The 18,879-nt window shown below is 36.0% G+C and overlaps 1 protein-coding gene across 1 annotated transcript in view; it reads right to left on the bottom strand.

The window, feature by feature from the left end:
• The window catches only part of LOC116163440 (transducin-like enhancer protein 4), a gene marked incomplete in the record, with an annotated part of 32,771 nt that extends 20,368 nt beyond the window's left edge, over window positions 1-12,403 (bottom strand). The window contains 3 exon segments of the mRNA XM_031477348.1: window positions 3,721-3,765; window positions 9,509-9,572; window positions 12,265-12,403. Coding sequence (XP_031333208.1) covers window positions 3,721-3,765; window positions 9,509-9,511 — 48 coding nt within the window.
• Window positions 12,404-18,879: the final 6,476 nt, after the last annotated feature.

The raw sequence follows: 18,879 nt of genomic DNA, 5'->3' as shown, positions 1-18,879 counted from the left end.
ATATATTCAATATGTAGTTTCCAAGATAACTTCTTGTCAAGGACCATTTTTATTAATATATTGTGACTGATTGTATTTTAGTTTTACTTTCTGTAACGGCCACAGCTAATTTTTGGTTCCGTACTTTTGCATTGCAAAGCCCCTACATGATACCCCGCAGTATTGGATCCTGACGCGGTTGCGGGGTTTGAGTGGTGCAGTGATTATTAAGGGGACGTGTAACGCTAGATCAAGCGTATGACGACCACCAATGAGAATCCAGACTAATAACAATACCTTCGTGTTTGTGGCGGGGGAGGCGACCCGTAATAGCGGATGAACGGTAGTTAAGTTACCTGAAGTGGCGATAACACACTAGTTTGGACAGAATTTTACTTAGGACTGCGGGTCAGACCGCCGACTGGCATCTGTAGGGCAGTAGTTCTGACATGGAGACTCACAAAAACAATAAACTAGAGGGTGCGTCCTAGGAAATCCGTTAACCTGTGTTACAGGTCTCGAGCCTCGACAATACACCAACTCAAGCTCATCTCCGGCGCTGAGCAGAAATGGAGAAAGAAGGCATGGCTGGCCCAAATGGGTCAATCTACTCCAACAGCCATCTCCAAACCATCCATCTCCCGTAACCCAACCCTGACCCAGAGGCAGGCCCCTAGAACTAACTCCGGCCAGGCAGACACGGGTAGGCGGAGAGAAAAAATGTAGAGGTCAGATGACTCAACGCCGACGAAGAAGAGTGGACCACAGTCCCAACCAAAGGCGGGTGTCAGTAAGACTGGAGCACCACGCAATAGTAGCTACAAGCAAAGGAAAGTCAATACCAATAACACTCTGAGTAGGCTAACGGCTAACCAAGCGGATATGACCAGCGCCCAAAAAGGCGCTACACTAACACCCATGTTCAGGGGAGCCACTCCGGCAGGATCCTTAGAATATCGTGCGAGAACAACCATTCCCTTAAGTGGTTGAAGGAGGTAATTAGCAACCTCCCCCAATTGTGGATCGTGGGAGGCTGCACACCTAAAGGTAGTGCAGGTTGACCGCCTTCCTAGGCTCCGCGAGGAGGTCATCTGGGTTCCGGGGGAACCTGACGACCTTATGGCGATCAAGCGACGCTTGGGGGTTTAAAATTCTTGGGCAAAGGTAGGCAGCTGGTGTCTCTTCCACATAGACCTGAGGGATAGTTTTCGGCAGGGGAGAAGGCTCAGTTATGGGTTTTCCTCTCTAAAGGTAAGGGTTAGTAACCCTGCCGAACCTGAGGTGTGGAGTACTTCAGTAGAACATCAGCAGCTGCTACAGAGGCAACTGCAAATATCAAGAGAAGCATCACCGTTCAGGTTGCCAAGGAAACCTGTGGTCAGTGCATGCTTAGCAACAAGGTAATTCTCTACATATGAAAGAGAATTTTAGACACATAAACCTGCAACACTCTAGGGCGGCTGCTGTTACTTTAGGCAGATGCCTTCTCGTAACAAAGCAGAACATTGCCCATTCAAGAACCCTGGGTTGTTAAATCAGGGATTTTTGATCTGGGGGATATAAAAGGAACCGTTTTCTTTGATACACGGCACGAAAATCCTAGAACACTCTCGAAAAATTTTAAAAAGTATTTTACGAAATTACTTGTAGGCTAATGAACTTTAAAATTGTACATCACAACCACTCATCTCTTTTTATTATATCAATGTGCTCCTCTAAAAGCTCCTTGTTGCCAAGGGTATATAAAATTTTTGAAATCGATGTAATAAGTAACTTGTGATAATCAACCTAATAATTACAATGGCGCAAAGACAATTTTACCAACCGATGGTCTTAGGTTAAAAACATCAATGAAGGGTCTAGGTCTAGGAATGTCTTGGAAAACTTTTAAGGAACTTACAACCGATAGCACTAGGAAGTCAATATACTTTTCGAAGTCTCACACTTGATTGTATACATTTGTAACGCATTACCAGATATTCTAGAGCTTCCAAAATTGTGCACCCTTCTTCCAAAGACTTTCCTCTCGAAAGCAGTTTTTTCCAGAACTGAGTCTACTAGATCTGGGAAGGGCTTAGATTACTTGAACAATTGGACTAGAGGAATACAATTAAAATACTAACTCCTAGAGATTTCAAAAATAAAATTAAAAAGTTCCTCAATGATAAAGCGTTCTACTCGTATGAAGAGTTCCTAAAGTGTAATTTTGTTTGTTCTCGTTGACTTATAATTTTAATCGTATGAAGTGTCTATCTAGTTGATTTATGTAAATTCTATTGTTGATTTTGACGAATGTACATGCACACGTGTATAAAACATGAATAAATATTATTATTATTATTATTAAAACACCTAAGAGACTCTGGAAAACAGAAATAAATCTATAGAAAACACTGAAATGATGTCACTCATAGTTTTCCTTTTCTAATAGTTTTCCATAGTTCTTTCAAACTTATTTATGCGTTTTCCAGAGCCCTTATTACCCCTTCCCTCCATATTCTTAAAATTAGATAAATGGAAAAGCAATTTTAATTCTGGTCATCTCTATAGATTGTTGTTTCACTGTTAAATTAAACTAAATTAACTAATAACTTAGATATAACTAAAATGCGTTGTTCTATACTTCAGAGACTTGTTATAACCTTTACTTAGAATGAAGGCTTTGATATTTTTGATCATTAGTTTTTCAAATGCGTGCTAACACGTGAACTCATGGTTTTACGTGAACCAGTGGTTTTCCACAAGTAAGGGAAATGTGACCGCATCGTCACGATTATTGCACGTGTCTTCCAAATAGAGGTTAATTAGATACATTATCGATATACCTACCCACAGCTACACAAATAACTTAATCCTATACGCGTTTGAAAGCGGCTTGAGTTTAGGCAATAAGGTATGCGTACCTAATTACATTTATACAGTTGATTTGATTGTGTTATTGGCGGAAATTAATTCACTATAAGCTGTTAAAAATCGCATTCGCTATGTTGACGGCGGAATTCAAATTGATCTTATGACTAGAAAAAGTGTCCACATTAGGCAATACAATACCAAACGCCACTCCGTCGCAAACAATGAAACTACGAGGGTGAAATGCCACAAACTGACATGTGCACGCAATTCTGCAAACCCTTCAACCCAATTCACTTCAATAAAAGGTTCCTGAAATTGCTACCGCCGAAACCCCTTCAATGTAGAAATAGAATCTTTTAATATATCTGTCAAGAATAATTCCTTTTTCATCCAATCGCGTTCAAATCTCGACGATCTTCGTGGAAAGTACAAATATGTCGGAAATTTAGCATTGACGAATAAATTTTAATACATTAGCGCCGCTGAACCCTAAACCCCCGTAAATTGTTCACCCTGTCTAAGTATGCTTATAAAGTGAATCAGACATCACCCTCTGGATATGAAATAATCTGAATTTGAAATGAAGCTGGGGACGTGAGGGCACGCTTAGATCAGGATGTAAATAGAGGGTGGAGGCGCAGCATACTGTTTGATTAGGGGAGATATGAAGTAAGGGTGCGTTAATTGCCTTGCGTGACCACTATACATGATAGGTATATTTACGCAAGGGTGCAGGCAACGTGTACATTAAACTCGACATTCGTGACTGACTAGGGGAGGTGTGATTTAATTAGGCATTATATTTTTATGGTAGCTTTTATTTTGAAAATGTATGTTGTAGCTGTGTTATGTGTAGGTAGTGAAAATAAAGAGAAAAAAAGCGCTTACCTGTTTGTGCATTTCAACGTTGAGTCCGTACGACATTTCGTAGTACTGAAAAAGAAAGAATATTCAATTCAGGCGTTGTATAAAAATGACACGAAGTGGAACACGTTCATGCTTTCAATGGATCGATTATAAATAATTGGCCAACAACGTGAATAAATAAAAGTATATAACTATTAAAATGCCAAGTTTGGTATCACAGGTCATTAACATTAATATTGAAATGCCGTTTGAATAATATAAAACCCGTGTCCATTAAATGCCATGCATTATTTAAAAGACGGTGTGGAAACCTCATTATTAAATACGTGATCGCGTACAGCAGGATCTAAAAGGCGTAGTAGATATTATCTGCCCTTACCTGCATTTATATCCACCTATTAATAATTGCCCCGGTTTATTATTATTCGGTCTATTACGGTCGCAATTCGTATAATTATAAACCCCTTAAGATATTAAAAGATAAAAGTGAGGAATGAATAAGGTGAAGTGAAGGTTTTCAGCCAAATATCATGCAATAAACATCGCATTCACACATCGAAGGTAATATCGCCAACACCTGCACAAAGGTTATACAATAGCGATGCGTAATTTAGGGTTCGCTTCCAGAGCAGGGAAGCGTTTATGAGTAAAAGGGGGAACTACGAGGACACATACATCATTTCCATTAAAGTCTCCCCTTATACCAAACTATAACTCGCTGTAGTCATTAAGGGTTAGGTGTATTAAGATGTCCACTTGAAGTTTAGATGATGAGAAATTGTATACACAGCAGAAGTTGTAAAGTTCGAGGCTTTATGCACATACTCGCAAGGGGCGGCATAAAAACATTTCTTTTGTTAACGAAATGATATATGCGATTACCCCCAAGGGAACTTAAGAATAAAAATTTGTAAACATAAAGAAATGTTGCATTTAAATTTGACTGTCGTTTCTTTAGATAAAAATACATATTGGTCAGTTTTGAAGCGCTTTTTCCAAAGTAAATTGTTGGTTGACGAACATTCATATTTAATGCCAGATAAACGTGCCGTACATTTCACAATTCGAATAGTTAGAGAATAATGCATTTGTTACCGAAGTCTTACCATACAATTTAATTCAATATGGACAAGCTCATTATTGCATATGTAGGGCACCCTGTATAATGAACATTCCATTCGCTCCAATCACTCCTATTCTGATTTATGTTGTAGATTATTTATTCCAAGGATATACGCTTCGCTGTTAGAATTTTTGAAAATTAACAAACGCAACACGAATTCCAACAGTAGTAACTAAATTCTAATCACACACATTTAAAATTGAAAACACTACGCATGTATGGAATTGTAATGAAAGCAGTATTTATTGCTCAATTAGTTTGCGAGGTATGGTAAGTTAAATTCAATTCTGAGTTAAGGTTGCCATAGGAATGATCAAATTTTACATAGTTTTGTTGATGGAGCAATGATTTTTACCACCAGCACGTTAGTAAGGGAGGTATTGTATTGGGGTAAAAATTGAACCCAACTTTTTTTGACGGAACTACATCTTTTAAAGTACCAGGAATCTGAATCAAACAAAATCTCCATGATGTCGGTCCGTCTGTACTCTCATTTCCGGCTAAACGGCTGAACCGATTGGTACCAAATTTGGTACACATATTCTTAGACATAAAAGGGCAGAATCGCGCATGCGCAGATACATTAACGAATTTACCCTAAAAAGAAAATTAAAAATTAATGGGCAAAAAACATTATTAGAGAGAGTGTCTGCATGACTCAACTCAAGTGCAGTACACATTTATGGAATTTTGAACGTTAGAAGATATATGGGACAAAAGAGCGCCAGAATTATATGCTCTTGTAAGCCATCATCGATTTCAATGGCGAGATGCTTGGGGATTAGATAAGAATATTGGACAACAGTATTTAACCGAGACATATAACCAGCAAGGGGATGCCTTCCTTTTCTTCTGTTTTTTTGTAAAACGTATCGTTAACTACCTCTTGAAAGGGATACATATTGTAACTATTAACGTCATTGCTTGTTTGCAATTCGTTAGTGTTACCCGATCGATGAATGATCGAGTTTTGATTGTGTTAGCAAGAGTTGGTGTACATTGTCTTCCTTCTGAAGTAGAGTACGAGTTAATTAACGTGTTCTATATTGAATCGTAGAATACAAGTAGAGATCATAGTTAGCCCCTTAGGTGAGCATTACTTTAATCACCGAGTCACGCAGGTTAGATGCGTGGATTTAATTTCTCTTTTTATTTGTTTTAGGTGATGGTTGTAAAGTGGAGAGTTCTTTTCGGCTGCACATTTATCCACAGATAAGATTTTTCTTTTTCTTATGACTTTTTTTCTTTATCGAAACAATTATTGAGCGTTGTCATATTGTGTTGGGAGACCTTTGTGTATTCTGCCCTGTAATTTTTATGCGATCATTGTAGAATTGGGGGTTAATTGGACGTTTAATTTGCAAAGACTTTTGAGTTAAGTTTAATCAATCATTTTGAACATTGGGGAGTATTTTTATATCTGTGGAGATACGCTATTCAATTGGAGAATATTTTATTCTGATATTGAATAAACCAGTATTTCTTTTGGTAATTTGATTTCACTGTATTTCCCTTGTATCGTCCCAGCTTTATGCAGGGAAACTATTTAAAGAAGCTGGGTGGCGCTCAATCCTATGGTAACGGTAACGATACCGAAGATTATATATCCTAAACGAATCGACCGCTGTGGAATGAAAGATCTCAAGCCTTTTTTCCAACCCTAAGTTTGTGCGGCGGGTTTGAGTTAAAGCAGCACCAACTCAATCCTACCGTCATAAAATGACGCGGTAGGTAAAAGCAACACCGCACACACCTCTATTTTGCACAATGAGAACATTATTTTATACGGTACTTATCATAAAAACAGGCGTTATTGTTAAATTTTTGTGTAAAGGAGATTTAGCCCCTAATAAAATTCATAGCGGAAAATTCTGTTACTAAAAAGGATATGATAATAATAAAATTCAAGTACATATGTAAAAAAAATTTCGACCCCAAAGTAATCGAATCCAAAGTGACGCCCAAGACAATTCAGAACACAAAATCCGCTTACGCGAAGAAGACTAGCTGATTTTCTCGAAAGTAGTTGTAATGAGCAAAAAAGCTCCGATGGAAAAAGTCCCTGAGAAGTACCCGTCCATCAGGGATTTGCTCATAAGAATATCTACTGCTAAATTAAGAGAATTTTCTCTCAAGGAATATTCGCTACGAAAATGTCAGCGTCGCCGAAAAATACTGTGAGCGTGTAGGCCAGTAAATCTAGTTCGGGACCCATGAATTTTGGGTACAGTTTTTCATTTGTTCCTCGATCGAAAGGGTCTCAAAAGAAAACCTCCACCCTTAGTTTGCGCACTCTCAAGGTTCACCGTTTTTCCGACATTTTAAATCAGATTTTTTTTAACGCTCATATCTCGCGTTCTACTTATCGCACGGCGAGCGGGGATCTTTGGAATCACCGTCCGATGCGTCAGAAATAAGTTACTGACGCTCAAAGTCGACAGAGCTTCGTAAAAATGTTTTCTCGATAATCTTTTTGATCGTAGCTCAAAAACGGTGAGTCTGAGGTTGAAAGTACTCGAAATAAAAAGGGAAGCCAACTCAATTTCGAGTATTTTAAACTAACTCATCCTGATACGATGATATCCGGCTCGCCAATCCACACTCGAAGTTGCCTTGTTATTTCCGGCGCGAGTTTGAAGCGCGTATTTTACATAGGTATGAATTTTAATTTTAATTTTAATTTTAATTTTAATTTTAATTTTAATTTAAATTTAAATTTAAATTTTAATTTTAATTTTAATTTTAATTTTAATTTTAATTTTAATTTTAATCATAACGCAGGACAAAGTTTTCTCACAAATGAAGCCCCGAGAACACGTATCGACGCTTCCACGTCATCGACCACTTCACGCCGAAACAGCCAAAACTGCTGTTTGGTAAAACATATGATTCAAAATGGCGGAAAAACGGTGAACTTTGAGAGTAACTCAGGGTTAGTTTTCTTTCGGGGCCTTTTCGATCAAGGGACAAAAGAATAAATGTTCCCAAAATTCCTGGGTTACCCATGTTCAATTTAGATTTACTGGACTAGTGGCCATTATGTGTAATTTAGCACAATCTTTTTTTCGTAAACCAGCAGAAATCAATAATCATTGAAGTACTCCTGGGATTCTTTTATTTGGGTACGAAAAGGATTTCGACGGAAATTGGGAGCTTTCGGGATTTACTGATATAAACACTTTAAAAACTTCACACAGATTTAGCCTTTTTTCTACTAATCTGGAAATGCATGGGCGGCGTTCAAGCAGCGCTAAAAACAGGTAGTACTAGGCATGTATAGGGTGAGTACTACAGTAATGGTGTAAATAACATCTTCGTGTTTTTATTTCTCAGTAAATTTTCTGGAGGAGAATTTATCAACAGACAGGTCGCTGGAATGAATTTACCGCGTTTAAGTTTTCCGATGTCAACTGTGTAAGTGTTAAATAAGGGCTCATACCCTGAAATTTTAAATGTATATTAGTTTATAGGTGACAATAATTAAATTTAAAGCAAAGCTAAGTACGGTGCTTTCAGGGGTTCATACTGATGATTTAATTCACAAATTAAAACAAAGTGATAATCACGAAGGGTAGGTAACCATATCATTTTGCACGACAGCAGAAATTTGACAATGGTGTGAACAAATAATGACCATAAGAAGGAGTCATGTTTTGCTTGTCCTTTGGCACTAATCACTGGTATTATAAAAATTGTAACAGGGAAAGTTGCCTTTACTTTCTATTTCCAACCAACTCATGTTAGTTAATCTTGATAAGTGAATATTTTCGGTACGTTACGTGGGTACAGGAAGATTACAATATTAAAGATTCAACATTTGCACAACTAATTTGAATAAAGTATCGCGTGTTTTTATATCAAAGCGTTGATATAGTGAAGAATTTTGTTCAGATTTTATCATTTTGATGTATTCCGTAGTCTACTGCCGTAACTACTTTATTTATGGATATTAATATTTTCAGTCACGCCAGTTCGCTTTTAACTAATAACTTTATATTTTGCATAAATGTAACTTGTTACATTCAATTGATGGAAATCATACGCTTACGATAGTTACATAGAGCATATTTTCAGGGGGGTCTTCATTATAATTGCAAATTCGTTCGTTACGTTTTTAATTATAATGGAAATGCTATACTATGAAATTTATATAACTCGAACGTGAAATGAGAAAGTGAGACACGGACATGAAATGTAGGTACCCTCGAATGTACCGAAGTAGATTAACAAAAAACCCTTTTGCGCGTGATACTCTACATAATATGAATAAAAACATTTTTTACACAGTCGTGCTTGCATTTAATTGCATTTAATCATGTTCGTCTAAAAATTCGCTTTAATAAAAAAAAAAGAAAAATATGAATCGTTGATAAAACACTTTTTCTTGTGAAATTGCGTGTTTTCAATCACCATCACCAAAATGTAATGTTTGGCAAATCATCATAACTGCAGTGGACTCTACACCAAGGTCCGAAAGCTTCATGAATCTCATACTGCAAAATTCCCTGGAGGTGCATCGCATATAATGTTCTTACTTTATGGTTTGAATACACCATTTTAGGTACTTAAAAAAGCAATGGGGATGAAGATTTTTTTTATTCATGTGAACATTTCTAAACTGTTTTTTGGTTGCAAAACATGCGGGATCTTTCCGTGAGTAGTTTGGCAAAGAATTAGTGTACTTACCATAACGTAATGTCTCTGTATTTCAATTTTTTCACTGGCTAGTTTCTCGCACTCCAATTTTAAACTGAAAAAGAAATAAATATTATAAAGTAAAAATAAATTAGAAAAATAAGGTTGTTAGGGTTAAGAAAGTTGAGAAACCTATCATCAAGGGTATCATCCCACTACGGGAGAAATTATGACTACTATGAAACGACCCATAATCTACAGCAGCGCCCACAGTTAAATGCGGAAGCATAGTTGATGTTTGTCAGATTTTGGATATTTTTAGCGTAACACAACGAATTTGAGGTAATGCTTAATGTGATCGATTTTCCGTCGTCTGTCTGTCTGTTCCATCGAGATCTCGGCCCCTGATGGGCCACCTAAAAACTTCGGGTTTTCGCTAATTCATAGCTTCTATGGTCTATATCTGCCTGTTACTCTTAATTTACAGTTGTGTTACCCACGAGTAGGTTTTGATAATTTTTTTAAATTTTTTTAAAATTGTATTGACTTTATGTTATAGTGGACGGAATGTTAGGCTGATAGCTACTTTCCCCACTAGGCTCACTCTACAATCACGAATAGCCATCCCTGATCTGGGATTCGAACCCAGGACCCTTGTAGCCATAGTTAAGGGCTACTAACGTAAACTCATCTGAGCTACGCTATGAAAGTAGATGAACCTAAAGGAAGTAAGTTGGAAAAATTAGGAGGTAGAGCGAAACAAAACAAACATATTTAACAAAAAAAAAGAGTCCAAAATGTTTCGTTTGGGAACAACGTCCCCAAAAAATAGCAAGATAGCATTAGCGATTTTACCAAGGCCTTTGGGTATGCCCTTTCCAGTTTTCTAGAAAATTCCTACCCCTAGATACACAAAAAAAAACGCAAATTAATTTTATTTAATTTTGAAGAACTAAGTTTTTTGATGTTCACATACCACAAATTTCCTGGAGATTAGAAGATTTTCGAAAATCACAAAATTGGAAAGAGCATAGCCAAAAACCTACATAGTTTGTTGGATTGTTGGTTTTTTGAAAACAAAAAGTTCGTTTTAGTCCTTTTTTAACATGCGAATAAGTTACACACTTAATGACTGTTATTACTTTATTAGGTTTAAATGTATAAACTAAAATAATCGAAAGGAATACAAAAATACGTCCTCAACATTCATAATATCAGGTTTCGCGCGCAGGACCTTTCTTTTAAGGGGACAACTAACGTTATATGGGAAAGTAGAAAAGATACTCTTATAAAAATGTACACACACAACCATTTTAAAATAGTAGCAGTGTTCTAACACTTCCGGTTATGCCGGAAGTAGATACCAACTTCCTTATTTTAAATGACAACCCCCAATTCCACATTTAAATTCCTCTTTGAAAATTAAGGTTAGTTTAGCAGACAATAACTATGACCAATGACCATCTTTGACCATTTTCGAGATATTAGTATTTTAACAAAATTGATAACTAAGCCGGGTACTTGAACGTTTTGTATCTCAGTGACTAGTAGACGTAAAACATAAAAAATTTGCGGGTACATATAATACTGTTGCTTATTCGAATGAGCATAATGATTTTTCACAATCACTTACAGGGTCTTCACAAATACTAAGAATTCTCGATTCTTATGGAAGTGCCCTAAATATGATCATGATTGTTCGAATAACCAGCATTTGTTTTAAGTGCCCCCAAAATTTCATTGTTTCATTGTCAAATAGTCACCCAGATATATAGCGTACCCACCTTAACGGTCACATTTTTTCCTAAATGCCGTAGACAAATACTTCTACAGCATTAATTTGCAAGGAAAACAAGATAATTGAATATTTCCACAAGATTCTGTAGCCGGTCCGTGCAGATACACCATATCAGACTGCAAGAGGTGGCACAAATTTGTTTCTACATCGATTAATCGAGGAAGCGCATGAAACACATCGATACCTACGGGTGCACACACATTGAAGGTATTTATGAACTATTAACGTTTTATTGTGTTATCGTCTTGCCGTTTCTTGTTGTTTGCCAGTTCTTGTAGTTTGCCATGTTGTATGTTAGAACATTTAAGTACCTAAATAATGGCAAGAAATTTATGTTGAAGCGTATACGTGAAAATGGTTTAACCACCTACTTTTACATCAAGTCGGTGTTCATCTTATTTTCTTTTTAAAATGTTTGCATAATTGATTGATTGATTTATTGTGTCACATTACCATAACACACTAAGTTCTAAGTGAAAATTTATAGGTTCCCTTACTTTTTCAAGTACCTACTTTAGATTTAGTCCAGTCGAGTTAAACATTTACTGCCAACTGTCTCATTTATTAAAGTCGAAGTCAATTGATTTTTGTTAGAATAGATGCGCTAAACTGTCATACTCGTGTAGTAACTGCGCATTTCAAGATTTGTTGTACACTATACTACAATGAATTGAATTACCGCATACTGTCGATGGAAAAAAGTTAAAAAAGAAATACATACCAAAACCGAACATAGGCAATTAACATGGGTAAAACGTTTTTTGAAGATCGTTGCTCCCCATGTTAACTTAGAGGGTTTATAATGACACCAATCAAAAGATTTTTTTCTCATCTAATGATATACGAATAGCTTATTTTCAGGTGTATTTCTCATTATTTTATCAAAAATTCGGCAATAAATCCAATTAGCAAAATCATGTTAAACCATTGAAACATACATATGGATAATTTTTGTCAACTTTTAACTTATATGGCTTTATTTTTCTTGTAAGAATTAGGGGACACTTACTTGTGATACTGCGCTTGAAGGAAATTAAACTCTTCTTTAATTCTATCGCAAGATTCTCCTACGGTGAATTTAAATGGCTGTCCGGGTTGTGGTGGGCCCTAAAAAAATACAAAATGTTAGACAATGGCATAAGTACGTATTATAGTCAAATACAAGCAATCTTTTGAAAACGACGAGGAAAAATTACAGGCAGCCTTCACGGCGATGCTACAATCAGTAGGTAAGCAATGAAGTTTTAGTGAGAATAAAAATGTGATTAAATAAGAACATTTATCTACTTCACAGATACTGGTATAAATTACACGCCTGTAAAGGGTCAAATCTAAAAACCAAGTCAATTTTTATGAAAACTGGTGTTACTTCGCAATTGACGATCTATTGTTATAATCAATTTGTAATGTTTTCTGTATCAATACGTCTTACTAAGTATATTTTACAGTGAACTTATACACGCACCTGGTATTTTTGGCTATGTAATAAGGATAGGTACGTAAAAATTCATCCATGTATACCTAATACAACAAATATTACATTTGAATTCATAGTCTTTTGATAATTAAATAGTAAACAGTTTCGAACTGCCATTTAAACCGACGAGTGTATGTTAGTGTAGATTTATCTAATATTCGTGACAGATAACAACGGTATATAGGTTTGTATATTAATCGCACTATATATTTAAACAGTAAATTTAAAATAATCGTGTCGGATTTACGACTACTTAAAGATCCAACTAACCTTCCCGATTTCTAGCCCCTATCCCCAACTTTACCTAACTTACAGACAAAATGTATTCGACTGCTCTAAAAACTACATCTTTAAATAACTTTCCCTCAAAGGAAACAAGCCATCGTAATAAACGCAAATGACGGTATCCCACAACGAGATTACGTATAGCCATCGGCACAATAGTCAAGCCCATAAAATTTAATTCAAATTCATATCAAAAATGTCAAACAACGAAGAGGATATTTTTTTTAGCGAATAAATATTAGGTCGATAATGTCGTATCCAACTACCAAAAATCAACATTAATGGTACTGAAACCGAACTGCGCCGATTATTTACTCCAGCAAAGGTTGGTATATCCAATCGCGTTGCCCGTCAATTCCCCCATGAAATCATTTGAAAAAGAGCTAAAATCTAAAGGATTAACATTGTATCGCCACTAACTTTCTAAAAGCAGGATTGGAGATCCCGAATATGCAAACATTTTAAGTTTCCGTCGACACAAATATTATAATTCGAATGACAACCATGGCAAATACCGGAAACCTTAATCATACAACACTAAAATACCAAATTATCGGTATATTTATAATCGACAGGACACCATGCGTGTTAATATATGTAAAAAAGACGATCATATCGACTAACCATGCCCTAGTAAAAATGACAAACGGCACCCGGACAGTTCATCAAAAATATACACAACATCTTCATAGTACTAAACAAAAAGAATCTCCAAATTGAAAACCAGATAAATATCCCAAATGCATACAATAAAACGTACAACCTTTCAACAACAACAAACAAGAGAACAGCTAGCGTACTTTTCAACCCGTCTCCAGAAATAATTAGCTTCATCGCCAGAAATATTCAACTCATTTCGCTGAATTCAATCTGCTCAACCAATAACAATAATCAAGAAAACCCAACTTCCCCTCCCCCAAAGAAACAATGAAAACAGGATTTCTTGAATCTCCTGAAACCGAATCCAATTTCTACTGAAAATCGTCACTTACAACAAACAAAAACCAAATCCCGCAAAATATCCAGGCCCAAAAAAAAGTTAAAAAAACCGAAACTTAAAAACTCTGAAATACCCAGAAACAGAACTAGATCAAAGAACTACAATTAACCGCACACCAACATAACAGATTCGACCCAATATCGCTAGTTACCCAAGAGGTTTTCAAAGATTTCATCTACCAAGCTGCAAACTCTAGACCTCTTAACTTAGCAGACTCTAGTGTACGGATATCTTGAAACTGAAGTTGAGATAATAGAAATGCGACAAAACTTAACCAGCAGCAAGGTAAAGCAAAATTCACAAGGTTAATTATAAGAATTGATAACAGCCTCCAAAAGGAAGAGCAAGAAGAACTAGAAAACATTGGTAATGACGCAACAACATCACTAATAAAACCAAATCACTCAAAACGGATTATACAATGGAACATAAACCAGCCTTTTCTATTAAAAAAATGGGGCATCTAAAAATCTTAATGAACGACACTAATCCAGATATAATCTGCTACAAGAAACACGTTTTCTCAGACACTTCAATTCCTAAACTCTCTAAATACAATATATATTATAAAAATAGAATCACACAAAACTTAACCAGCGGAGGAGTCGCCATAATAACTAACAAAAATCTTCATTCCGAAGAAATCAAATTAAATACCACTTTAGAAGCGATCGCAGTAACTGTCTACATACCGTACAAGCTAACCACTCTGTAACCTCTATTTACCACGAGATAAGTCTCTCAACGAACAAGAGTTAAGTAACCTTCTACCCCAACTTTCCCAACACTACATATTACTTGGAGATTTCAATAGTCACAACACGTTATGGGGATCTCGCCACACGGACGCAAGGGGAAGAGAAATTGAAAAATTTTTAAACATAAACCCTATCAACATATTAAATGATAATCAACCAACACACATAAATTCAGCATATGGCACATATTCAAGTATAGATTTAACTTTCACATCCCCAGAAATATTTCCGGAAATAGATTGGAAACCTATGAACTACCTTTACGACAGCGACCACTACCCACTACATATAACAATAAAAGGTAGACCAAAAGCATACTACGCTCCACCTAGATGGAAAATTAAAACAGCCAATTGGACTCTCTTCAGTGCTTTAACAGAAATTGAGGAAACCCTAGAGCCAGATCCAAATAGTATAGACACAACTGTTACTTACCTTGTGAACAAACTCATACAAGCAGCGGAAACAGCGATAGGGAAAACTAAGCCATCAAATTTTAAATTTAGCGTACCATGGTTCAATTCAATATGTAAGAAAAATGTACAAATAGCAAAAACAGCTTATAACTACTATAAAAGTCATCCAAATACGGAAAACTATATCATCTTTAAAAAAGCAAGAGCTTTATCAAGACGTACAGTAAAAGAGGCTAAAAGGGAATCATGGCAGTTATACGTCTCATCAATAAATACACAAACAACAAGTACAGAAGTATGGAAAAAAATTAAAAACTTGAAAGGAACTAAACAACAACAAAAAATTAATGCAATCACAACTCCCAACAATACAATAACAACAAATACAAACGAAATTGTAGAAATACTAGCAAATTTCTTTGAATATAATTCATCAGATAACAACCTACCTGAAGATTTTCTAAAATTTAAAACCGATACTGAAGCAACAACACCACCAGCAATGCTCACTCAGTCAACTCATATACTCAACAATAAAATCTCCAAATCAGAATTCGACAAAGCACTACAATCGACAAAAAATACATCAACGCCTGGACCTGATGAAATCCCATATATATTCCAGAAAAACATATCGGACTCTTGTATAAAATTTATTTTAAAAATCTACAATACAATCTGGATACATAACACATTTCCAAAACAATGGCAGCATGCCATTATAATCCCTGTTCTGAAACCCGGTAAAGATTCCATCGCCCCTACAAGTTACCGACCAATTTCTCTTTCCAATACACTTTGCAAACTGATGGAAAAAATAATAAACAATAGATTATCTTGGTACATAGAACGTCATGGGCTATTGAACCCGATCCAAGCTGGATTTAGAAAGAACCGAAGTACAATAGACGTACTATTAAACCTCGAATCTGAAATACATAATGCTTTCATAAATAAAGAAATACTAACAGGAATATCGCTCGATATAGAAAAAGCTTTTGACATGACATGGAGATACTTACCTTTAAAGAAACTCCGCGAATGGAAAATAGAAGGAAATATATACAATTTCATACAAAATTTTCTTCGAAACAGAACATTTCAAACAAAGATACAAACAACATTATCACGGAAGAAATCCCTTAAAAATGGCATCCCACAAGGTTCCCCCATCAGTGTAACCCTATTTTTAATGGCAATAAATGACATTACTACGCCACTTAAAAAACCTACAAAAGCATTTCTCTTTGCCGATGACCTGTTTATATATAGCAGGGGAAAGGATCAAACAACTATTCAGAAGCATCTACAAGTATCCATCAACAACTTAGTACAAACTGCAAAAATAACCGGCTTTAAATTTTCGGCCCCAAAGACAAAAATCATAAACTTCACTAAATTAAGAAAAGTAGAACAACCACACTTATTCCTAGGCAATGCCAGATTAAAGTACCACTCAGAAATAAATATATTAGGACTCACGCTTGACCAGAAACTTACCTTTAAATCCCACATAAATAAAATTAAAAATAAAACAACAAACATACTAAATCTATTAAAAACATTATCCAATTGTGAATGGGGAGCTGACACTGAAAGCCTGCTAAGAATATATCGGACTCTGATTAGACCTATTATTGATTATGGATCAATCATATACGCATGTGCGAAACCGACAACACTGAAAAAATTGGACCCTGTACATCATTCAGGAATACGTATTGCTTTAGGAGCATTCCGTACGACACCTATAGATCGCCTTTTATGCGAAGCGTCGGAACCATCACTTCAAACTAGAAGAATGATACTTTCTACTCGATATTACATCAAAAGGTTCAACGACCAAGAACATTTTTCTCATAATAACATCTACAGCAACAGATATTATCACAAGTACCTAAACAATGCATCCTTATCCCAACCATTCCACATCCGAATAAAAAGCATGTTAACAATAACCAAAAAACCATCAGAAATCACTACAAACGATAAACCTCGAATCCCTCCTTGGACATATGACATACCGGAAATAAACCTCTCCTTACTAAACTTTCCAAAACAACAATTTAATAACCAAATAATAAAAACCCAGTTTTTGGAAATACTGTCTAAATACACCGGTCAAGAAGTCTACACCGACGCAACCAAATTAAAAAACGAGGTAGGAGTAGCAATTATTCTGCCGGATCAAGAGATATTATACAAAATTAACGAAGCATCGGTTTACACTGGAGAACTGAAAGCTATAAAAACTGCACTCGTCCAATCCCAAATGCAAAACATTGAAAGTATAACCATAATCACCGACTCGCTATCATCAATACAATCCATACAAAAACTATATCCTGACAACCCCATCGTCCAAGACATACAAACAATAATAACTGAGAGACAACTGGACAACTATATAACAACGATTATATGGGTTCCATCGCACAAAGGAATAACCGGAAATGAAAAAGCGGATCAACGGGCAAGGGAAGCTGTCATAAATCCACATCAAATCATAACAGAATGTACTATACCAGACCTACAAAACATCCAAAAAACGCAAATTCTAGACAAATGGCAAAACGCATGGTCCCTCACAACACAAAAACTAAAAACAATAAAACCAAACATAAAGAAGTGGACCACTCAACAAACATCCAACAGAAAATGCCAGGTAGCGACCACAAGACTTCGGCTAGGACACACGGCTATAACGCACAACTACTTAATGAAGAAATTATTACCACCTATATGTGACGAATGCAACACGGAATTAACTGTTCAACACCTAATAATCGATTGCAAGAAATATGAAGTAGCTAGACAGACATACAACCTCCCAGGAACACTACAACAGGCGCTTAATCCGGAAGGACCGCACATCGAGAACATCAGTAAATACCTACAACAAATAAACCTATTTAAAAATATATAATGTGATAGTGTGTCTGTAATATTATAGGTGCCAATGACCTTGGTAGTCGAGGTACCTCCCAATAAATATATATTAAAAAAAAAAAAAAAAAAATTAAATAGTAAATAAGTGTCACGTAGATATTTCGAGGCAATATTTTCGAAAAATGAACAACAATAGTGAAATTGCATATTGTACATAGAAATTGTTAATTAAATCGCACTTTATTTGATACAAATCTGTTTTGCGTGGTTTTTTTCAGAATAACCATCTAAAATAAGCGAATTGAGCATTATGGCTCAAGAGTAGTGTGAAAAATGGAAAAATGGGAAATAAATATATAAAAAAAGTAGGTATACTTGAAGTAATGGGCACAGCCCACAGGACAAAGACGAAGAAGGAAAAAAGTAACATGTTGATCGATGGTATAAGATAATATTCCAGAGGTAAAAGGTCAACGAGTCTCATTCCTCCGACACCTGGGGCCGCTCAAGCTTTTCAGAGCCTCTTCAACCAGAAAACGGGAGTTAAAGGATGAGTCCAGTTTGGGAATGTATCGGAAGGAATATAGTTAGGACGCTGAAGAAGAAGAGTACTGCTCCATACTGCTACGTATGTCTGATGAAAACCCTCTCACACAACCCCAAACAAAACACTAGAACAGACAACAGCGGGATTCGCAAGCGTAACCACGGCCTCCCTCATCGTAGTCGCAATCTACACAACTCTATGAGTCTGAGTATAGTTCAGATCATAAAACCAGTAGGCAATACACCGCATGGG

Source organism: Photinus pyralis, unplaced genomic scaffold (assembly GCF_008802855.1).
Source record: "Photinus pyralis isolate 1611_PpyrPB1 unplaced genomic scaffold, Ppyr1.3 Ppyr1.4_LG2, whole genome shotgun sequence".
Classification (NCBI taxonomy): Eukaryota; Metazoa; Arthropoda; class Insecta; order Coleoptera; family Lampyridae; genus Photinus; species Photinus pyralis.
The sequence above is the reverse complement of the archived record's forward strand: the minus strand, read 5'-3'. Positions and strand labels throughout refer to the sequence as shown.